The sequence below is a fragment of the Cucurbita maxima genome, unplaced genomic scaffold (genome assembly GCF_002738345.1).
Source record: "Cucurbita maxima cultivar Rimu unplaced genomic scaffold, Cmax_1.0 Cma_Scf00061, whole genome shotgun sequence".
Classification (NCBI taxonomy): Eukaryota; Viridiplantae; Streptophyta; class Magnoliopsida; order Cucurbitales; family Cucurbitaceae; genus Cucurbita; species Cucurbita maxima.
Genome location: NW_019272077.1, coordinates 630473 through 653806, shown reverse-complemented (window position 1 = coordinate 653806; position 23334 = coordinate 630473). Strand labels below are relative to the sequence as shown.

At 37.1% G+C, this 23334-nt stretch overlaps 3 protein-coding genes and 1 long non-coding RNA gene across 7 annotated transcripts; 2 read left to right on the top strand and 2 right to left on the bottom strand.

Annotated features, from left to right (window-relative positions):
- Positions 1-7319: 7319 nt before the first annotated feature.
- LOC111471976 lies at positions 7320-9222 on the top strand. The gene is made up of 5 exons (XM_023117666.1): positions 7320-7479; positions 7588-7642; positions 8011-8112; positions 8206-8427; positions 8901-9222. Exons 1-5 carry the CDS (start codon positions 7391-7393, stop codon positions 9045-9047), a joined length of 615 nt encoding a protein of 204 aa, XP_022973434.1. The 5' UTR covers positions 7320-7390; the 3' UTR covers positions 9048-9222.
- On the bottom strand, positions 9223-13934 carry LOC111471975 (probable serine/threonine-protein kinase At1g54610). 4 transcript variants are annotated; one of them, XR_002715310.1, is made up of 9 exons: positions 12596-13069; positions 12166-12450; positions 11684-12001; positions 11347-11574; positions 11111-11211; positions 10856-10970; positions 10395-10658; positions 10089-10306; positions 9223-9668 (listed from the first exon to the last, which is right to left on the bottom strand). XR_002715310.1 is itself a non-coding variant. In XM_023117665.1 (9 exons), exons 2-9 carry the CDS (start codon positions 13067-13069, stop codon positions 10154-10156), a joined length of 1938 nt encoding a protein of 645 aa, XP_022973433.1. In that variant the 5' UTR covers positions 13070-13159; positions 13786-13934. The 4 variants fall into 4 exon arrangements, 2 of the variants coding, with proteins under 2 accessions (XP_022973431.1, XP_022973433.1); XR_002715311.1 differs by having other exon boundaries at positions 9223-9442; XM_023117665.1 differs by lacking the exon at positions 9223-9668 and adding an exon at positions 13786-13934 and having other exon boundaries at positions 10154-10306; positions 12596-13159.
- Positions 13935-14765: 831 nt separating this feature from the next.
- LOC111471961 (pectinesterase inhibitor-like) lies at positions 14766-15245 on the bottom strand. The gene has a single exon (XM_023117643.1). The coding sequence runs from the start codon at positions 15243-15245 to the stop codon at positions 14766-14768; it is 480 nt and encodes a 159-aa protein (XP_022973411.1).
- Positions 15246-16803: 1558 nt separating this feature from the next.
- On the top strand, positions 16804-18870 carry LOC111471977. Its single transcript, XR_002715312.1, has 3 exons — positions 16804-17345; positions 17456-17511; positions 18634-18870. It is a non-coding gene; the product is annotated as an uncharacterized LOC111471977 (long non-coding RNA).
- The last annotated feature ends 4464 nt before the right edge of the window (positions 18871-23334 follow it).

The window sequence follows — 23334 nt, the reverse complement described above, 5'->3', positions numbered from 1 at the left end:
AGTTACAACATAAGTTTACAATTTTATCGATGTAAGCCTAGAATTAAACAAATTTCTCAATTTTCATTTAATTCATCCATCCATTAGTGTAAAAATGTTTATGAACGCAAGAATATTAACAAAAATGAAATCTAGCATAAAATTAAGTTGTAAAAGATGAACATGGAACAAATCTCCCAAATACTTGGAAATTTCAATAAAATCCTACGTTAATATAATGGTTTTTTCAAATAAAAGTGTATTAGAAGAACATTTATTAAAATTTAAAACAAAAATTGCAAAAAAGAAATCTCCTTCCTTTTCTATCGATCTTCTGCTAAAAAAACTCACTCATATTATCTACCAAAAGCCAGGAATTTCTCGGATTCTATTTCCCTTTGTTTCCCTTTCTATTTCATTCATAACAATCCAATTCCCTCCATTGAATTTCTACCATCATTTTTTCTTTAATAACCTTTTTTTTTTCTTTGGTATGTAACGATTTAATGTCATACTTAAAAATTTTGAACTCTCCAAGGTGAAGATAGCCAGGGGAGTTGGAGGCAACAGTGACAACATCGATACGATAAAAGAAGTAACTAAACGACATTAAAAACAAAAAGAATGCTTAGAATAAATTTCAACTGGCTATTAATGTGGGTATTTCCGTCTCCAAGATAGGATTTACAAGGGTCTGTAGCTCAAATTAAAGTCATGAAACAAATAGTGTCAAATCGAAATTAGAATTAGCTGAATTTGTCGAATCAAAAGGCTTTTTGTACAATTCGCTGATCTCGATAAAGCTACTCAAAATTAATTGGCGCGTCAAATCAAAATTGGAATTAGCTTTTGTCGAATAAAAAAAACTTGCATAATTGGATAAAACTAAAACTATTTAGAATCATTTGGCAACAGGTCAACAGCTACACAGTAGAAATGACTATTTATAACAAACGAATAAAAGTAAAATAGCTTTCATGATTGATACCAAATAGTCTTAAAATTTTGTAATAGATACTAAATAATAATAATAATAAAAGTTTACAAGTAAAGTTTGTAAATAAAACAACATGAAAAATGAAACATAAATCCAATCCCTTTTTATTTAAAACTGACTTGTATTACAAGCAGTAATCGAACCGTAAGAAGAATAATTGGGGTGGCAGCATTGGAGATTTAGGGACACACAGCATTGCAACGGCAAATGCGAGAGTCCGCACCTTTGGGAATGCACTCGCAACCCTTGGGTGGGATATTTCCATGCCTTGCCATTGATTCACTGTAGCATTCTGAGACTCCAGTCCAATCTCCACACGTCCCCGTTGAATGGAATTCTTCTGGGCAAGTCTTTGATTGATCTGCAATGCAATCATTTCCAACAACTTAAGCAATTCAAACAACATGTTTGGGAGTTAGAAGGAGTATCAAAGGCTTACCCGTAGAGTGAGAATTGGATACAAGGCTGAGTACAAGAAACGATAAGAGACCAAAACTCATCAACTTCTTCTCCATAATTACACACCTTTTTGTGTTCTTTGCTATGATCTTTTTTTTTTTTTTTTTTTTTGTGGTTGAGATTATCACATTCAAGTTCCTATTTATATTACCTAGGAGAGTTGTTTATGTAATAAAAATAAATAAATAATAATAACAAAATTGTAACGGATCTCAATCTGTCCACTAATTTCACGCAACTCCTTCCTCAAATATCTCTCCTCCCGACACTTTTCCAACATCATTTCTTCTCGAAAAAAACAAAACAAAAATAGTAAATTTTCTTGGCTCAAATGTTGGATTCTTAAAACAGAAATACAGATTTACATGGGGAGAGAAAAGAAAAAATGGGTTTATACAAAATTGAAAATTTTTTTAGTAAGTTAGATTTGGTTTTCTTCTACTATGTTTCAATTATTTAGATCTTTATTTTATTATTTTGTTTCAATTATTTAGATTGGAGTTATTGTTTGACTTGTCAAAAAATTAGTCCCGACCAACAACATTAAAAAAAAAAAACAAAAGGTAAGAATGGATTAAAATCAAGGATGATAAGGTGAACAAAATTAAAAGAAAAAACAAAGTACATGTAGTGAGAAAAAAATGGGAGATATGAAATGACTAAAGGTCTTTTTATCGTTGGTGTGATTCAAGTAGTGGAATAATATTGACAATTTTTAAATGATGATGATGTTATATAGTGACGTGATGATGTTAAATGATGATGATATAAGACGTTATATGATGATGTGATTAGGTTATATAATGTCATGATTACGTTAAATGATGATGTGATGATGTTATATTATGATGTGATAACGTTAGATGATGATGTGATGATGCACATGATGTTTACATGATGATAATGAGACATGATAACAAGATGATGGGAGACGTATGATGATGAAATGACTTAATATGATGATGTTTCATATTAAGATGATGTGCATGTACTAAATGTCACGATGCACTATGATGATGTGCTTTCAAAGACACAACTCTAGTTAATGTTAATGATGATAAATATATGAAGGTTAATGCGTGCATGTAAATAATGTGTGAACGATGTATACGGTTGTGTCATAATGATGATTTAAAGATGAAAAACTATAGGGACCTCATGCATTTTGTGTGTTCATATACATTGGGATACTTTCCCATTTATGATGATGAGTACGAATGCATACATATGATGATGATGATCATGTCTCGCATGACACTCGAGGTCTATTGATCTCCGAATGTCGCTACGGACAACTAGCTCGACTATGATAAATCCAGGGGGTGAGAACTTCCTGGGGATCCACACTCACACATGTGGGTCGTATATAGAGAATACTACACATCCAATTTTGTCCAGATTGGAAACTACCTCTATGATGGTTTTTAAATGATAGGTCTCTAGATCATGAGTTGCATGTATTTGCGTTATCTGATTCCAATAGTGGAGTTACTTACTGAGTATTTCTTAAAATACTCTAGCAGTGTGCTACTTCTTTTTGAGGCAAAGACAAGGCATCTATTTTTACATGACTGACGATGACATCGCAATTCGAGACCATGACACATGCATACGATAACTATACTTATTTTCTTAAACTTAGATTAGAATAGAGTCTTTTTCATTTTAATGTTATTTATTTTATATAGATTTTCATTATGTAATTTAAAAGATGTTTTTGGAACACGTAAGTCCATGACAGTGTTTTAAGATGATGTTTATGTTTTATGATAAAATTTTAAATGTTTAATTCTGCATGAGTATAGACGAAGATAACGATAACAACTCTAAATAAGTGGAAATTCAGGGCGGTTTAAATGAAAATGAACCTGAGAAATTACAAGAATTTTGTCATTTTCTTCCGAGAAATAGAGCAAATATTTATATTATTTCATAATTTAACCATATATAGGGATTTCTTATCTTTTCCTCGTAAAATTAGATTATACCTTTTTTTTTAATAATTTGTAAAAGGAATAAATTGATATTTTCTAGTTTAACAATGAATATTTGAATTTTTGGTGTGGGTCAAGGATAATAATTTTTAAACGGAATCACATAAATAAGTTAAAGGATCGAGGAAGTTTATGTTTTATGGGTTTTAGAAACGATTTGCTTTTACCAAGCTCAAATCGAGGCTGGAGGGTGACAACGCTATGTGTCACGATCATACTATTTCAACCGTAAGTCATCATGATTTTGACATGCTCATGACAAACTTCGAGCAGAACTCAACCAAACATAACTCATTCAGACTTTGTGGTTTCGTCAAATATTAGGCGAAGTTTGTCTTCATCAACCAAACACTTCTCATTCAGAATTCAAGCTTGTTCGGCCACAAAATCTACTTGAAATGAAAGCCATTTCCAACTTTTCTCTCCAAAATCTGCTATATTCTTTCCTTTGTTTCTTCCTCCAATTTTTTCCTTCCCAAAATCTGCCATTTTTTCTTTCCCGTTTTGTTATTTATTTTTTATTTTTTTGTTATTATTATTATTATTTTCTTTTTTCCTTTCCGGAGACGTTACAATAAGGTATCACCTTCCAGATTCACGATCAATGATTCACTTCTAAGGCAATGTAAGCTATCTAAGTCTAAGAACAAAAAGTTGATTCACCCAAAAACTCTAATAAGTCATCTAGAAGACCCACGACACTAGAACTGGTGAACAACTCCCATATCTCGATTGAGTTTGATGTAATTAAGATAATGATGTCCAGACCCTAATTGAGTTTGTGGTGAACACGAAAACCGCTTGGAACTTCAAGGCCTCCGAGAAGCTTAGATAACTATAGAACTTAGGCCCAAACTTCCTAAAGCCCATTTTAACTTATTAGATCATCGTTGTTATTAGAGCAAGTTACTACGTTTATACTCACCAAATATTACCTTACTTTTTAAAGTGACATATAATTACTGGTCGAGGTGGGAGAGCGTTCTAGAACTGCAGAGTCACATAGGAGAGTTACTCTTTACTTAATCCCCATTTTAAAATAATTTTAAAATAATCTCACAAACAACACTTTATTTAAATTTTCTACTACCGAGACAAAAGTACTCACTACCAACAAGAACAGCAAGATGATATGATTCAAAAACAAAAGCAGATAGAAGGCAGTGTTGGGGCAGCATTGCATTGAAGATTTAGGTACAGAAAAGATCGCAGCGGCAAATGCGAGACTGCTCACCCGTTGGAATGCATTCGCAACTCCTGGGTGGGATATCCCCATGCCTTCCCATTGATTCACTGTAGCATTCTGACAGTCCAATCCATCCCATGCATACTCCCGATGAATGAAAACTATCTCGGCAAGTCTTTGATGGAACTGCACAAATTAACAAAACCTTCAACCATCACATTAAAACAACATATTTTCAATCAAAGGCTTACCAGCTGACTCAGAAATGGATACAAGGCAGATGAGAAGAAGACCAAAAAACATCAACTTCTTCCCCATAATTACCCAGCTTTCTCTGTTCTTTTCTTTCTTGTTCAAATTATCACATTCATGTTCCTATTTATACTCGACTCCACTCTTAATACTTCCACAACATTTGGTTAATTAAACTTAGTGGACTAATTAAAGTTTAGCATCAATAAAACGGCTGAAAAACGCTAAAAAAACAAAAAAAAAAAAAATTCTCAAAAGGAAAGGAGACGTGCTAGAGTGTATGGTCTTTTGTTTCCTTTCCCCTTTTGGTCACCGACCAAGGATGAAAATTCAGCCTTAATTTTGATGCATTCTTGGTATGTAATAATTTGGAAATGACAACTCATTTTTTCTCGGCGTTTTTATTCAAGAAATATCAACCGACATACGGAGAGAAAAAGGGTGAATGTTGAATGTGTAGGATAGATATGAAATTTAAATCCCTAATTTGAACGTGTACCTGATAAGATCAAGTGTTGAGCGTTGAGTGTTGAATATTGATATCAAATTTGGTGGTTACTATAGTTTTGTGACATGACATATGTGGTTCAACAATGTGTATTAACTTGGTGTTAGCCATGGAATATGAAACGATATTGGTTGATTGGAGGTGTAACAATCCAAAAAAAAAAAAAAAAAAAATCGAAGTAACGAAAACCCCGTAATCGGACTTAGAGGATAAAATTTAAACGTAAATGCAACTCTCCTACCATCGGTCAATGGCCTCCACTGAGAAGCCATCATCCATATAATTCATTTAAAATATTTCAAAAATGATATCAAGACTTAAATGTTGTTAATAAAAGTTTTAAAACAAAATAGTGGAAAATAAATAACTTGAAATTTAAATAAAATAAAGAAAAAAAATCAAACAATGCATTAATCTAACCTGACGGCTACAAATAGACAAAAATGCAAGTAACCTAACCTAGTTCCATGGTTTTCATCAAGATGTTGTCGTCCATACATGGGTGTCTTACTTTTACCCGAAATGTAAGAGTAGTACATAGTACATGGATGTTGTATTTTAAGAAATACTCAATAACTCCATTATTGGTCGGAAATGCAAACACGTGCAGCATGTTGAGACATTTCCTTATAAAACATCATAGAATGGCCTTAAGTAACTTTTTAGTTCAAGCAAGGTTGGATGTGTATTACTTCTCTACATATGGCTTAGGCATGCGAGCATGAGCCCACTAGGCGGGCTTGCACACCCCTTAGGTCGGCTCGTTGGGCTAGCACTCGCTAATGGGTTATTGTTGAACACCATGGAGGAGAAGGACCTGCAAATATCATGACGAACATAAATGTCATAATCCTAAGTCATATGGTATGGATTCATACTCATCATATTAGGGAGTATCTTGATGAACATGAGACACAAAGATGTATAAGGTCCTCATATCTTATAATCATAGCATAATGTGTAATGCAAGACAAACCTCCATTTATCAATAATATAATAAGCCTATGAATTATGCTTACATAATTTCGGTACATTATGTGATACATAGCATAACTTTCATGGCATAGTCTACGGAGGTTTATGATTATCGATTTCATAACAACTTTATACAATACAACTTGATCACAATATAGCATGACTTTTATACATGACATAGCTTACTTAAAAAATCATCCATATTGTCATCATTTGGCCTTGATTACTTAAAAAGCACTTCCTAACGAAGCTAATATCACCAAATCAAAGTTGAATTAAGTTATCGAATCAAATCATGAGCTACATGGCTACAGTGAATCGACTGGGAAGTTGACTATGCGTTCGAGTCATATGTGCACCCCAATTGAGATGTCGACTCAGATAAGCTAAACGCTTGCTTGATGAGGGTTTGAAGGGTAGCTTGGGCCTAATGCTTTTGTGGGTCACGTGCTTAGTTGAACATCTCATTTGGTGCATGGGGTGGACCTCGGTTCCATGGGCCTAGGCCACTGAGGGTCGTCGATGAACCATGGGACCTTACTGGGTTGAACGCTGTGTAGATGGTGTTAAAAATATTTAGTATTGTATTATAGTTTACCATATATCATATTTGATCTTTTATTATAGAAACATTTCTATACTTGCATTCCATTACGACTTATCATATGTATTTTTTCAATTATTAATTTTTCTATATCCGTGTAATTGCTCTCTCTTTGCTTTTCATATTTTTGTAATTTATTTTATTATAAACAAGAGAACTTTTATCCTGTTTCGGTGTGTTCTCAAATGGGTCACAAGTTCTAGGTCGAACCACATTCATTTATACAACACTTGCTCTTAGCGTAGAAGGGGAACGAATTAGGAGTAAGTATGTCACGATCAAATTTTCGAAACGTTGAATGTGTATTAAATATTGGATTCAATTTTCTCCACTTTATGTAATTACACTAAAAGGGAAAAGGAAAACAAAAATGTCATCAGAAAATAGGCAATGGGCAATAGGCAATAGGCATGGCGAAATTTGAAGGGTTTGTGCGATGGAAGTGAAGGTCGGGCAGAGAAATGGAGTAGACCGTTCTCCTCTTCTCCCACAACCAATTCTCCCTTCTCTTCTAACTCCTCACAGGTATTTCGCCATTCCCTTATCTCACAACCCATCATCGACACCCTTTTCTTTCTTTTTCTGAGAAATCTTACACAACTTGCTTCGCTTTTCTCCTTTTCCCTCCAATAGAAATTGGGCCAACGCCAAAACATCCTTGAAGAATCACTTCAGAGCCATTGCGCTGGTATGTTTCTCTCCATTCAATATCGTGCTTTTGGTTCTAATTACTCCATCCCCATGTTAGAATTGTTTCTATTACTTTTGGAATTGAATGCTTTTTCCAACCTTAACACTAACATTGGTTGCTATAGGCTAAATTGTACTGCAAACTAATTACTGAATGTTCAGATCCTCAAAAATTTCAAACCCCATATGAATTTCATCTCAGTTTCCATGAGTTGGGTTCATAATTTCTAAATTCGGTGATGAAAGTATTGGTATTACTTGAAGAATTGACAAACTCGCTTAACTTTTTGTTGATTCATTGCGTTCGTGAGCTACATGTAAGAGGAATTTTTGTATATATGGTTATGTCTTACATAATCACTGCAGTTTAGAGATAGATATCAATTGCAAGAAAAGCTTCAGAGTTCTTTGAATGGACTTTGTAAATATGAAATGCATTTCACGCTTGCCTGCCCCCGACTACCTCCTGTAAGTTTCTTTTTCTCACCAGATGCAGAGCTATATCCAATCTACACATATTTATACCATCTTATCTGTTCTCTCTTCGTTTTTCTTTGTCAGGCTAGAACCACTAGTTTGATAGTTTTGGTTCCCCTTATAGTATTTTGTGCCAATTGCATAATTGGTGCCTCTTATGCTAGAGTTTTCGGAACGTCGAGGCTTAAACCCGTTAAGGAACCAGAGGGAGAACGTCACAACTTCAGAAACGGCCATTGGAGATCTGCTCTTCGAGAGATAAGGGAATTGGATGGTTTGGATTCTGAGTCCTCCATATATTCTACTGTAAGTAATGTAACTTTTTGCTCCTACTCTTACTGTAAGGAATGGTTTTACTTGCAATGTGAAACGGGAGGAAAATTGATAACTGATAGAGTTGTTGAATTGTTGCTTTCATTTCTTTGAGTACCCAACTCCCCAAGGCTTTTCCAGCTGATCATTCATTGTTTTCTATTCCTAATGGAGTTCACTGGCCATCCACTTCGCTTTCTTCTTGTTTGCCCATCTTTTTGTTCCAATCAGTGTATAATGCTGCCAAAATGGCAAACTATCTTCAGATAACAACATTGGATCTGCACATGGGTGGGGTGAACAAGAAAAGGAACAATGCAGAAATATGTTACTAAGAGTGCTTAAATGAACTTCATAAATTATAAAAATACATCATATGTCGAAATCATTATAGAAAATATGCTTGATGATTTCAAAACAATACCCTTAAAAATCATTCTATACTCATTGTAGTTTTTCTTTTGCAGAGGCCTTCAGAAGAACAGATCTCAGTTGAAGATTTGTCACATGCTTACAAAAAACTGGATCAGGAGTACGACAAATTTCTATCAGAATGTGGACTGAGTAAATCGGGCTACTGGCGAGGAGGTGCGCAGAGACCTGGACAGGAATAGGCAATCTTTGTAGCACTTTTCCGTGCTCCCTTGCCATCCAAAAGGGGCTAGGCTAGGGAGTTCTCTGTAGCAACCATTTTTCAGGTGTTGTATTGTAGTGGAGTAAAAATTTCAACCCAGTAATGTAATTAAACTTTAAATTGGACAAAATTTATGCATTCTGCATCCAATTTGCATTAACTCTTAACAAAGAACGTGCATGACCGGAGTCTCGCCGGGATTCTTAGTCACTTTGAGCTTTGCATCGGCGCACTCATCCACTTCCTCCTCCCCCCGCCATGGAGCTGAAGATGCCAATTGCTTCTTCGCCATTTTTCCGCCCAGCCCAAATTCCTCATGACAGCCGTAAGAGGCCTCAGTTTATAGGGCCCCCATTCTTGATACTCCTGAGTTTACTGCTCAGACCCATTAAAATTCACTGAGATTTAGTCGGCCATCCAAAAATGAGAGCACCGTCGGTTTCTAGAAGCATAAGATCGTTTTCCAGTGTTGATAAGGATATAACTGGTGAGTCAAATTGAAGAGCATGTTCTTTTCTTTGTGGGGTTTGATCTCTTTGAGCTTACCCCAACAGGTTTCTAATAATTCTATCTATATTTATTTAGTCCACGTAGAGACCATCTGTCATGAAAGTTTTAGAAGAAAAAATGCATAGTAAGTAAAAAGAACAGAGATTCAAACATGGGAAGAGCTAATGAAAAGAAAGAAAGTAGGAAAAGATGTGTAAAATTAGGTATTAATTGAATGATGTTATGATATGAAGCCCTTTCCCTCACTCACTCACTCTTTACAACAAACCAATTCCCCACCCTAAGTATTGTGGCAACAACTACACAATCAATCCTCTTTCAATGTATCCCCCCTCCTTCCCCTGTGACCCTTTTATCAACAATTACAACCTCTTCTCTTCTCTTCTCTTCTCTTCTACTTTCGGGGTATATTTAATTTTCAAACCTTATTGTAGCTTCTTATATTATATACAACGCTACTATTAATATTTCATGGTTCATTCTTCTTTAAACACAAAAGTGCAGCACTCACAGTTTGAGAGACCACAAGCCTTCTTCTACCTTTGATGATGCTCTACCAAACTTGCTTGGATTCTTTTAAAGCTCATCATAACTCTTATTCGTCTTCGCCTTTCTAAAAGCCTGCTGGATTTGTCTCTCATGCTCTTTCAGCATGTCTTCAATAATGCTTCCCCCTGCAGGCACCAACGGTCCCGAGTAATGTATTCTGTTCTTCTTTTGCACATATCCCTGCATGTCACATGTTCAAAGTAGGATTCAGGGACTAAAATACAGTTTTATGGTTCTAATAGAATGAGAAAGAGACTTGTGTTCATACCATTCCAGAATCTTTAGTACACACTACGTCCTCCTTTGTAAGCGAAGAGGTTGCCGAATCGCCCACTGTCTGATGCATCTGAGATTTCTGTGTCCTCAAATCTGCACAATTTCTTGATGCCCCGGTGGGCTTACACCATGAACTTGCAATAGTCGGGTGCACCATAGATGTTGAGTGGGTGTACCGACTCTGAGCAACTCTAGGAGGCTCACCGTCCTCTTGAGGGTTGTATTTCATACTCATCTTTTTAGCAATCGGGTGTACCTGCAGTTTTTGTCCATCAGAAAGGTATGTTCTTGAGTGAATACTGCTTTTTTCAAAATTATTTTTTTATACAAACACAATGTGTTTGGTTTCATGAGAAGCTATAAAAGTGTTTTTTTCACAATTTTATTAAAAAGTACACTCCCAAATGTCATCATAAACTCAGGAACAAGTAGTTTCCAATTTGTGACATATACCTTAATCGTAAAGTCTCCTTGAGTGTTGAACTCGGGAGTCGGAGCAGCCTTGGTGTCTCTCAAGCCCCTTCTTACTGATTCGGGATGATGTCCCTTCACAGCTTCTGCTTTTCTCCTGAAATTAAGTAAAATTGTATCTATAATGATAGCCCCAAAAGGTAACTAGTAGTCTGAAGTATGTTTGGCAAAATATAACGAAAAAGAAAACTAAACAAAAACTCAAATGAAGACCAATAGAGAAACGATTATCCATACTTTCTTTCTTCTTCATTCCGGAGCTTGGCATCGAATTCCTTGCTTGGAGGATATTTTGGTAAGCTTGAAGGGTCACAAGGGAGAGGTTCTGTTCTGAAAAACTGCAAAATTCACATGAAAGAACACATAAAAAAGAAGCACTTTTTATTTCAACTCTAGCCAGGAAAAGACAATAGTGCAGCGGGTTAATGCACATGGTCCTAACTCTTAAACATACAAAAGGAAACTGCAAATACCTCACTTCTGAGAGCTTCGGCAGCGGATCCTCTGTGCTCTGGTTCAATAGCAAGTAGTTTATTAACAAGAGCCAGAGCTGGAGGAGGGAAACTTTTGAATGTTTCAGAAATGCAGCTTTTATAACGGTGTTGAGGTTTGAAGCTGGTTGAAAGTGGCAACTTTGTTCTCCCCCAGAACTCCTCAGACGGTGAACCACAGAGCTTAAAAATTTTGTGCATTTGTTCCACCTGATAAGAAACCCACAATTTAACAACTTCCAAATGATTCTTGTAGTGATCTATTGTTTTCTCTTATTTTCCTAAGGATTACACGAAAAAGAGTTTCGTTGATAAAAACCTCTGTTCTTCCCGGCATAATAGGCTTTCCAGCAAATAGTTCAGCAACGATACAGCCACAGCTCCAGAGATCTATGGCGGGTCCATATTCAGTAGCACCAAGCAAAAGCTCAGGTGCCCTGTACCACAATGTCACCACCCGACTCGTCAATGGCTGCTTTTGATCAGGTTGAAAACAGGTAGCTAGACCAAAGTCTCCAATCTTGAGCACACCATTATCGTCAATGAGAAGATTTGAACCTTTGATATCTCGGTGCAGAATTCCTCGACTATGACAGTGTTCGAGTCCTTGCATCAATTGTTGCACATAACATTTAATCTGCAGCATATAACAACACATATCAATATCAATGGTTTCAGTTATCAGTTCCCTCAGATATCAAATATCATGGTCAGTTCGATGGCTCAATAGCTCAAGTTTGAATAAGCATTCATTTTCATAATGGTTCGAGTTGAAATGCTATAGAGAAGCTTAGGAAATACCTGAGTCTCAGAAAACTTATGTCCAGGAGCTGCAGCAAGGCCTGCAAGGTCATGGTCCATGTACTCGAAAACAAGGTGCAAGCTACCCGACATTTTGGAAGTAACTAAACCCTCAAGCTTCATAACATTTGGATGATCAAGTTTACGCAAAATATAGATTTCCCTGGCCATAAAACGGACACTTTCTCGATCCATATTTACAAATCTCACTTTTTTCAATGCCACGGTTTTTCCAGTTTCAAGGTCTCGGGCTTTATATACACTGCTGTAAGTTCCTTGTCCAATCTGCATATAAGAAAGAACACAATGAGATGATCAACACATTTCGATACAAAAGACATGCTGTTCAATAGATACAAATAAGAAGCATTAGAGTCATATGATTCTAAAGAATTTAAGTAAAAAAGAGAACAGAATGAATGGAACGAACTTTTTCTAACTTCTCAAAGGAGTCAATCCGGCGGGGAACCCACCCTTTAATGGCTTCTCCAGCAACAGAAGCTAGCCATGAAGGCCATCCAGCCATCACATATTCAGCTTCTGCAACTTTAGACAAGCTAGCTAACCTAAAAATGTCGGGCTTTCTTCCAGCTGCCAAACTATTATCTGCTTTTGCTTTTGCAGGCTTAATGGATTCATCGTCCTCCCTTGCTCGATGGACAGACCCTCCATTGGCCTTTGTTTTATGAACAGAACCTCCATTGGCCTTTGTTTTATGAACAGAACCTCCATTTGCTTTAGATGCCTGCCTTGACAACTTAATCTCTGACAACAAATCCTCTCCTTTAGAGGGAGAAGGAGCAACCAATTGAACTGATGATTTGTTCACATCTTTTCCCGTTGTAGACTCTTTCTGACTGCTATCTTCTGGTTCTGAGGAATCTCTTGAGCAAATGCAGCCCATACTTCCCCAAAATTTCCCAACGTTTATTCACAAACGTTTTCTACCATTGATAAGCCTTCATTTCCTGGGAAACCCCAAAGTTTCCCCTCTCTGTCAAAACACTCAAACCCGTTTCATCAATCTCCTAATTCTTCAACACTCAAAATAATCCTCAATCCCTTCGCATAATTTCCAACAAATGGCAGATTGAACCAACCATAAATCCCAGAATTCTCAACCTATTTTCCGAGAAAATCAAATGACAAATATACGGGAAGGAAAAATCACACACTCAATCCGCAAGAAACAACGAAAACCCTACCGATTCTAGAGATAACACAAAAACATTAAAACCTCAGATCAGAAATCATTGTCTCTGATCAAAAGAACCCAGAAAAAGAGAAAAAAGAAAGATTAATATTGCGATGGTTGACGAGAAAATAGAAGAGAAGGAAAATAGAAAGAGAAACAAAAAGAGGAAAAGGGAAAGTGGGATGTAGAATATTGAAGATGAATGTGATTAGGAAAAGGGAGAGAGAGTTGAGTGGGTAGTGATGAGATCCTAGAAAAGCGAAGGACCAGCCATGTCTGGGGATTGACAGAGCGGGTAGGTTACCACCGGAGCTCTGTCTTTCCTTTATTTCTCCTTCTCTTATGAAAGATCAAAACAGAAATTGAATCGGAACGGATGATAAGAAGATATTGGAAACAAAACAATAGAAAAAGATTGTTCAAACCTTCCATTGACAGTGAGGAAGAAGAACCGAAGATTAGTTTTCCTTCTCTCGGTGCGCGACTGCCGCAAGACGTGCATTGCAGTACTGTCGTGCTCAAATCGTTACTCCTTGCAAAAATGGCGTATTCTTTAACTGATTCTAATGGCTGCCTCTCTATTCTTAGAACATTCACATTCTATTTCTACCCTTTCCTTTTCATCATCTAACTGAATTTTACATTTTTAAATCATTTCAATTACAAATTTCTCTTTTACCTTTAAAAGTTCTAAATTTTCAATTTTTTTAATTTTTAAAAAAAATTCATATTTTGTGTTTTAACTTCTTTTTTTTTTTTTTGAAAAATAAAAGACATTTCAATGAATTAGGTGCTTTTAAACTCCCAGATTTATTAGAAAGATAGCCCCTTATAGTATTCATAGAAATGACCCTATGGGTTATGAATTTGCTTATGAATTTGCATACTAAACCCAACAATTTTCTTTCGATTTGGCACATGTGAGTTTTTCTCAAATTCGTTGAGATCTAACCATACACGTGAGCTAAAACTCTCACTTTGATGATGTGATTAATGAAACTCTGCCGAAGTCCCATGATCAGTAGAAGCTTACTCCCAAAGATTATCTTTGTAGAAGTGCTCAAAACCAAAAGAGATAGAATAATGAAAATTTGAGAAAAGAAAACGAAGAGGCCTATAACTCATTAAGAAGAAATTATGTGCCCTATTGACTCACAGACTAGAGAACCTGTGACCTTTAAAATTGAAGAGCAGTAAGAGTTATCGGGTGACCCTAGATTAGTTAGGTTATCGAGTTATATTAGATTAGATTAGTTAGGTTATCGAGTCATATTAGATTTAAGTTTAAAATGTGAAATGAGTCGGTCCAAATTTACCGGAATCAAAACAGGCATATTATTGATTCATGGCATTCCAAATACAAAGGTTTGTAGGATAAAATGAAGAAAGGTTGAAGAAAAATGAGTTAGGCACGCTCAAGAAGAAGATTGCCTATAACCAAGATGATACTACAAATATCTTCCACAGTCTTTCCGTTGCCAGACAGCGCCCATGGGTCCTTCGGCAGCTGCGTGAAGTTATCTAGACAGTCGCCAGCCTCCGTCATGACTGCAGACGCCTTAATGTTGACGCCATTGTAGTCACCTTCCCACAAGTATTTCTTCCCATCCTCGATGTCGCCGACGACATCGTCATAGAGTTCAGCACAAGTGGCATAGCGCTCCTTAAGCTTGGGATCGGCTGCCTTGGACGCCAGGGACTGGGCGAGGTCACGACTTTGAGAAGCCTTGTCGTGGGCGAGGTTGAGGGTGAAGGTGGCCAGCCCTTTTAGGCCTGTGGTGCCAGCAGATTTGAAGACGTTAAAGCAAAAAGAAGGGTTTCTAGTTTTCTTGCATGGTGGAAACGATGTCGTTTTGGGAAGCTGCATGCATGGGCACCATCCCATTGAAGAATAGAACTGAAAGGACAATTGCAAGAAAACTAGAAGATGCCATTTTTTATTTTGATTTTTTCTGTCTGTTTTGCTCAATTAATTCATAGGGAGCATTTACATATTTATACACTCACAAATATTCCTTTTAATAGCTTTTCACGTTATAATTTTAAGTAGAAGGCTATTAAAAGAAAAAGGAACAAAAATTGACAGAATAGGTTACACCATTTTTCTCTCCGAACCCAATCACAAACTTGGGTTGGTTATTATGCACTTTTTTAGACCATACACTGTCTTCCTCTGTGTGCCACTCTCCTGTGTATTTAACTGACTGCATACGAGAGTCATAACTTTACTCTCTTCTTAGTAAGGTTATAATCCTTCTCCTCCATCTAAACTATTAATATTTATTTATTTTACAAGAAAAAAATCGAGATTATTAATGTAATATTGAACAATATGTTGTTGACATAATAAAAGATCATATTCAATATTCAATAAATAACCTAAAGAATATATAATATATGGATAATGCTAATACGTGGACAAATATTTGTTTTGCCAATGTTTTTTGTTGACATCACGAAAAGTAGTCCTTGCCATCATTTTGTGTTTTGACGTGAGAAATGTGAGTCAATAAACTCGAATTGGTTAAAATGACGAATGTGGAAATCATGTATTGAGAAGTTAGATCTGGATCTTATCAACATTTTGTTCTTCTTTAAGATCTTCTAAATCAATTGTTCGTAAATTGATTAGATTTGCCAATGGCAAAAAAAAAAAAAAAAAAAAAAAAAAAAAAAAAAAAAAAAAAAAAAAAAAACTATTAAAGAAAGCTTATTGCTGTTGAGTGTTTTTCTTTTTTCCTTTTGATTATTATATGTAACTCTCCTATGTTACTACGTCTAAATTAGTCTTTAATCATTTTCTTTCTTTAATTCGTTTCTTTATCGTTATTCGGACTGCTCCTTCAATACCCTTATTTATGTGTTGAGTGTGCTGTCTATTCACTTTGAATTGCACTTAGCTCTATAACATAGCTTGTCTCACATCCCAATTTGTTTTTCACTCTCAATTGCACTTAGCTCTATAACATAGCTTGTCTCACATCCCAATTTATTTTTTGGAGTGTGATTTGTGTGTGCTCAATTGTGAGGGTGAGTTTGTAAGGGAGTGACACATTGATTCGAGTGTTGAGTGCTAAACACGAGTGAACTACATTTACAAGTGAATACACGTGAGGGAGCGCTTGTGAGGTCTTTTTTTTTTCTTTTACTTTTCTTTTGTAGCATGGAAAATCTAGACGACAATACTGACATTACTGATGCACGATTGAGAGAAGCACAATCACGAACCATGGGAAGACTAATTCGAGGAATAGAAGAGTTGACTGATCGAATAGGAAGATTGGAGATTCAAAATCAAGCTCGACAGAGGATTCCACTACCTACGCCCTCAACCGATACATATGAGGGCGACAATTCTGATCACGACGAGGGTAATCCACCGGCAAGGGAGAGACCATGGAAGAAGGTGCGAGGAGAGAGGAGAGAGAGAGAAAAAAAAGGGGGAAAGCCTGCCGAAAATCTCGTGATTTTCGGCGGGATCCACCCAGGCTCCCGTAAACCCTAGGAGTGGCCACCTCCTTTAGGGAGAAGGGGGCGCCAGTGTGTTTCGAAGCAAGAGGAAGCAGACGCGCCACCGGAGAACGTACGAACGACGACGCATCCACCGGCGACAGTAGCCAAGCTCTGCAATTAGGACCGTCGGGACTTTCGGACGAGGAAGACGCAGTGGCTGGCGTGGGTCTACCCTCGGCATTCCCCGAGACGTCTCGGCCAGCGTGCAGCCCGCCCTTCGCAGGCTGCGTTCGGACACCACCCCGGAGCCTCGTTCCCTTTTTGGCCCAAACCGGAGGTGCGCCATAAACCCTGCGCCGGCGGTGTTCTTCGCAGCCATCGGTTTCTGCTCCTTCGGCGGCTTCGCGAACCTCTGGCTCGGCTAAGTGCGGCTTGGCAGTGCAGCTTGGCGGCTCGACATTCGAATAGTATACCGATTCCTAGGTTTTCGACCCTTCTGGAGCCATTCCCACCCTTGTTTCAAACATCTGAGGTCAGTATAACTCCATTTTTGACAAATAGCTTGCGATAGGGACGTACCTTGGTAGCTAGGCACGAGGGATAGTTGAGAAAGCACTCTAAGTGTATCATGTTATCTTATAGGAGGTAGTTAGGCGCTGGAGTTAGCGTTGTGGGTGACTTCAGCCAAGGTCAAGGAGGTAAGTAACCTTATTGCTGGCGTTAGTTATGTATGTATGTTGGTGCGTGCCCTATGGCCCTTGCATGCACCATATGTTGTTGTTGTATGCTAGGTTAGATGTTTCTTGTAGTGAAATGCTACGCATGCTATGTTTATGTATGTGATTCTGGCAGTGAATTGCTATGTATGCCATGTTTATGAATATGATGTTGTGACACGGTTGGTTGCCCTGTATGTATGATGAGCTTGATTGATACGTCATGATTGTAACGAGAACCCCGCATGCCATGAATGAGGTGACTAGTATGCTATGATATGCTTGCTCAATGTGGACCCGGTTATGCTATGATATGCTTGCTCAATGTGGACTCGGTTATGCTATGTAATGCGGCAAGGGGATGGAACGCTGTATGTATAATGCCATGGAGGTAAACCTTAAGAACCTCATGCACGCTAGGGTTATGTACCTGGGGCACTCCCCCGTTATGCTACTGATGGTATGGATGCGTATATTCGATATTGTGTTCGCCACGATATCATGCAGGCCCTCCTTTGTTCGTGGCGTCCGGTATTGTATGTTATACATACCCGACCAAGTCAGGCCCAGGGAGTTCGCGTGCGAGCTCGCTTGGTGGGCCAATAGTCACACACGTGGGCCATGTGTGGGAAATTACCATGCATCCACCCCTGCCCGGACAAAACAAGGGCCTAAGGCCATGGGAAGGAATGGAAGACAGACCCCTCTCTCAGTTTCGTTCTTCTAACACTGTGCGACATGTATGGTTATTATGTGCGGCATGTATGGTTATTATGTACGACATGTATGGTTATTATGTGCGTTATGTATGGCTATTTTGTGCTACAGGTATGGCTATTACGTGCGACATGTATGGGTATTTTGTACGACATGTATGGTTATTATGTGCGTTATGTATGGCTATTCTGTGCGACATGTATGGGTATTCGGTGCGACATGTATGTGTGTTGTGTGCGTCATGTATGTGTATCGTGTGCGCCATGTAGATGTATTGTGTGCGACTGCTTGTATCCGGATGTATGAATATATGCTTAACCCCAACAGTGGGGCGACTTACTAGGTATTTCCTATAATACTCAAGCCACGTGCTACCCATATTTTCAGGTAAGGGCAAGGCTCCCATGTACAGCTGACGGTGGGTGATGCGAAGAGTCATGGAAATCTCGAGGAGAGTCTGTAGTGTCGTGGGCGCCTTGTTGGATTCTTTTGGGTTCATAGTTTTGCAATTGTTCCTCCAGTTCTCTGTTGATTACTTCTAGGCTAGGTTGTCGTAATTGTTTTCCTAGGTATGAACTGCTTATATTGATATGCATTATCGTTATTGAGACTGTCTCACGTGAACTCTTGTCCTGTTGATTGGACGAGTATAAGGTAACATCGCAAATTAGGGTAAAGAAAATTAGAGGCATTACAGAAGATATCATAATTTACAACAATGAGTTCCTTATGATGATAGAATTGATCGTAACGTGGGGAGCATCAAATTAAAACTTCCCAAGTTTTATGGCAAAATCGATCCAAAGGAGTACCTTGAATGGGAGAAACAGTAGAGTCGGTGTTCAACTGTCATAATTTTAGTGATGAAAAGAAGGTATTGTTATGCATTGCTCAATTCAAACAATATGCTTAAATTTGGTTGGATAAATTGATGTCAAGTAGGAGAAGAAACCTTGAAGCACCAATTGATTCATGGTACGAGTTCAAAGAGTCCATGAGGAAGTGTTTTGTGTTAGATAAAACATGAGATTTTTCTTATTTAGATTTACACGTTTTCATTAGTTGATTGAATACATTCGTTTGACCATTTGACAAACACATCTAATGATTACCAAAATTTTAGATGGTAATTTTGTAGGAATTGACACCGATTCTCCTACCATTTTTAGGATAAGTTAGATATTTAAATAGGTAAATCTGTTCAGAAGATATAAGCACCTCATTTTAAGCAAAAGTCTTCATCAATTATCTCTCCCTATTATTTTTCGCATCTTTATTTTCTTCCAACAACTTCCCGTTAAACAATTTCCTCTCACCGAAAAGGATTTTAGTTGTCGACTATCCCAAAAAACAAGTGGTATCAGAGCCAGGTTGAAGCCATCGGTGGTATATCATTTCGGAGGAGCCAATCTTATCAATAGTCAAGTTGAATAGCTCAAGTGGTTAGAGTGTTGCCCTAACAACACATAGGTCTCAGGTTTGAGTAGAAGAAAATGCAAAGCGTGAAAATACACACATCGTGGGTTCCGTCTTGGGTAGGCTCACTCACTCACTCCTCCATGCTGCCGCTGTGATGATGGGCGTTGAGTTGTTGTTGGTGTTCGACGCCATATTTACTGTTTGTGCTAGGGAGACAGCGACCACAAGGTCCAACTACAATGATTAATTTTACTTCTGTATAACGCATTTTCTTTATCTTTGATAAATAAGAAGAGAGAAAGTAATCGTTGGCGTTTTCCAAGAATTTGACGTAGACCTCTTTGATTGAGATAAATAGGATTTTTTGTGCAATTCCAAATGGGAAGTAAGTCTTCGTATCTTATTGGTGAAACTGACTACTTGAAATTCAACGGATCCTCCACATATAAGGTACGNCCAATACAATATAGGCAAAATGTAGCATTAACGAATTTTCCATTGTGGATATACATATGGATCCTTACTAAAACGACTGCTATTATGGGTATCAAACCAATAACGATTCATACAAGCTAAATCTTCTGATCGATAATTGGGCCACAGAAAGAACTTGAATTTCTTTAGTTTATTTTTCTATCTATCAAGATGCTTGATCATGAGTTTTGACTTGATTTGCATTGTCAAATCCTGTATTTTTATGGATATCCTATTCCCAGAATTGAAACAAAGACGAATGATGAACTCTCTACGGCCTCTAGGGGATAAGAGATTTTCCGGAACAAGCAAATCATAATTATTGATTTCTGGTTCTATCTATTTTCATTCGTTTTTTGATGTATTGCAATGCATTCGGCAAAACTCTATATGGATCCTTACTAAAACGACTGCTATTATGGGTATCAAACCAATAACGATTCATACAAGCTAAATCTTCTAATCGATAATTGGGCCACAGAAAGAACTTGAATTTCTTTAGTTTATTTTTCTATCTATCAAGATGCTTGATCATGAGTTTTGACCTGATTTGCATTGTCAAATCCTGTATTTCTATGGATATCCTATTCCCAGAATTGAAACAAAGACGAATGATGAACTCTCTACGGCCTCTAGGGGATAAGAGATTTTCCGGAACAAGCAAATCATAATGATTGATTTCTGGTTCTATCTATTTTCATTCGTTTTTTGATGTATTGCAATGGATTCAGCAAAACTCTTCTTATAGGATAGTCTTTTTCTTGATATCTTTGATTTGGTACTTATTCTTATGAACTAATGAAATACCTATGGTTTGAGACATAAGAGATTGTCAGCTCGATAATCAATATTCCCCCTTTTAAGAATTCTTTCTGAAACTGGAACTCCTTGGAAACTATCAGCATCTCCAGATTTCTTTCTCCTCTTTCAATGGAGGATATAGTAATTCTTATGAGAATAATTTAGCCCATCTAATTGGATATAAATCATAGTGAGAATGACCCCTTAACCCGTTTTTCCATTCATTATTGCGGAATAGTGTTTTAAGATCGAAGTCGGGATGGAATCGTGTGCTCCAACAAGTTTAACAAAATAATCCTGTATTGCATTTTGAAGAAAAAGAAATGTTAAGTGATATTGAAACAGAGGTCTTAACTTATCTAAGTTAATAAGTTGGGTTTGTTTGTTAGAATTTGTAAGTCAAATCAATATGCTTGTGACAAGTATGATAAGTCCCCATACCTTCAAATACATAGTATGCGGATCAGATTTTGAGCTATTATCAATGAGGGTATCACAATAGATTTTCTAATAAATGAGTGAGTTACTAACAAACCTCTTATTACTTGACCAAGTAGTGTCTTATCCCAGGTTTCTGCTCTTTCTAGACATGTTTGTTTCTCTTCCTCCTTGGCTCTTCTTATCATCACCACTTTTGTTTCATCTCTGTCTTTTCTTGTGTATTATCCGAAATAGTCAATTCTGTGTTTTTCCATATCCAAGGTCTAAAAAGCGTTTTTCTTATTCCGGGAATATCAAAAGAAGACAAAATGGGCTTGTCTGTCAAAAAAAAGATAAGAACGTACATTTGCTTGAAGCTGTTTGCAAATACCTGTTTTACGTCTTTGACAACGCATAGAGCCTTTAATTACGTCTCGACGAAAATCCGATAGTTGGGAATACCGTAGCAAAACAATTTCGTCTAATGATTCGTCAGAATCAGAAGTATTTGTGATATCAATATCTTTCTCTTCAGAGTTTAGATTGTCGGTCAAAATTACGACACGTTTGGCTTTTCTTGAACAAATTTGATGATCTTGCGCCGTCTTTTTTTTTTTGTCTTCTTCGTCTTCTTTTTCTTCTTCTTCTTCTTTCTTCCGGCGTTCTAACTCGTCGATTAATTTGTATGACCATCAAGGAACTGAACTTCTTTATGGATTTCTCTTAGTCCAATCGAGTTTTGAGGACTTGCTTTATCGTTGGGACTGGTTCTTCTTTCTATATCCTTATCCTTATTCTATTCCATATTTTAGCAAACGCCCAGTTTGTAGCTGCCGGGCAACTCCTTATTTACGTGGGAGTTATAAATGTTTTAATCATATTTGTTGTGATGTTCATGAAGGGTGAAGAATATTCCTCAGATTTGAATCTTTGGACCGTTGGGAATGGAGTGACTTTTCAGGTTTGTACAAGTCTTTTTGTTTCACTAATGACTACTATTGTAGATACGTAATGATATGGGATTATTTGGACTACAAGATCAAACCTGATTCTAGAGCCTTAATAAGTAATAGTCAACAAATTGGAATTGATTTATCAACATCTGTTTTTCTTCCATTTGAACTAATTTCGATCATTCTTTTAGCTGCTTTCTTTGATCGGCGCAATTGCCGTGGCTCGCCAGTAATTAATCTTTAGTTAGAAATAGCATAAATTTCACTTTGTTCTATGTTATCGCACACATTCCCCTTCAATTCTATTGGAAGATTGTTTCTGTCTAAAAGCTAAATTCTTTTATTCGATCAATTACCAATATATTCCCTTGTTCTGTACTTTTATAGAATCTATTATATTTTTGTTCATATTGAAATGAATCAGAATTGATAAGGAGTTGGTCAATCATGCTCGAACATGTACTTATTCTAAGTGCCTATTTCTTTTCCATCGGTATCTATGGATTGATCACGATCCGAAATATGGTTAGGGCCCTTATGTGTCTTGAGCTTATACTGAATGCAGTTAATATGTATGAATTTTGTAACATTTTCTTGATAGTCGCCAAAGGGAATATTTTCTCAATTTTGGTTATAGCTATTGCACTAAAGCAGCTATTGGCCCAACTATTGTTTCGTCAATTTCTCGTAACAGAAAAGAAACTCATATCAATCAATCGAATTTGTTGAATAAGTAGTATTTCTTTCTCAGATAAATTATGATATTCATCAAGTCAAATTATCTGTATGATGCTGATTCAGAGAGGGTATACTATATTGAATTTATAACGGAACCCCCTTAACCCATTAACGAAAAAGAAAAAGATAAGGCCATTCCATTTCGACAAAAGACCCACACCCAAGTTCCATAGCTTTGTGTCCGCTATCCCGATCATGATTTTCCTACCCCCAGAGGAGGGATTCGAACCCCCGACACCTTGGTTGTGCTCTAATCCTCTAAGCTACAGGCCCCCCCCCCCCC

Excerpts from the sequence above, each read along its gene's own strand:
- LOC111471961 (XM_023117643.1), bottom strand. The coding sequence starts at position 15,245 with ATGGGATGGTGCCCATGCATGCAGCTTCCCAAAACGACATCGTTTCCA.
- LOC111471975 (XM_023117665.1), bottom strand. The coding sequence starts at position 13,069 with ATGGGCTGCATTTGCTCAAGAGATTCCTCAGAACCAGAAGATAGCAGT. Across the intron at positions 11,212-11,346 it reads CCGAAGCTCTCAGAAGTGAG|TTTTTCAGAACAGAACCTCT; the intron begins GTATTTGCAGTT and ends TGAATTTTGCAG. Across the intron at positions 10,307-10,394 it reads GTACTAAAGATTCTGGAATG|GGATATGTGCAAAAGAAGAA; the intron begins GTATGAACACAA and ends TGTGACATGCAG.
- LOC111471976 (XM_023117666.1), top strand. The coding sequence starts at position 7,391 with ATGGAAGTGAAGGTCGGGCAGAGAAATGGAGTAGACCGTTCTCCTCTT. Across the intron at positions 7,643-8,010 it reads ACTTCAGAGCCATTGCGCTG|TTTAGAGATAGATATCAATT; the intron begins GTATGTTTCTCT and ends TAATCACTGCAG. Across the intron at positions 8,113-8,205 it reads CCTGCCCCCGACTACCTCCT|GCTAGAACCACTAGTTTGAT; the intron begins GTAAGTTTCTTT and ends TTTCTTTGTCAG.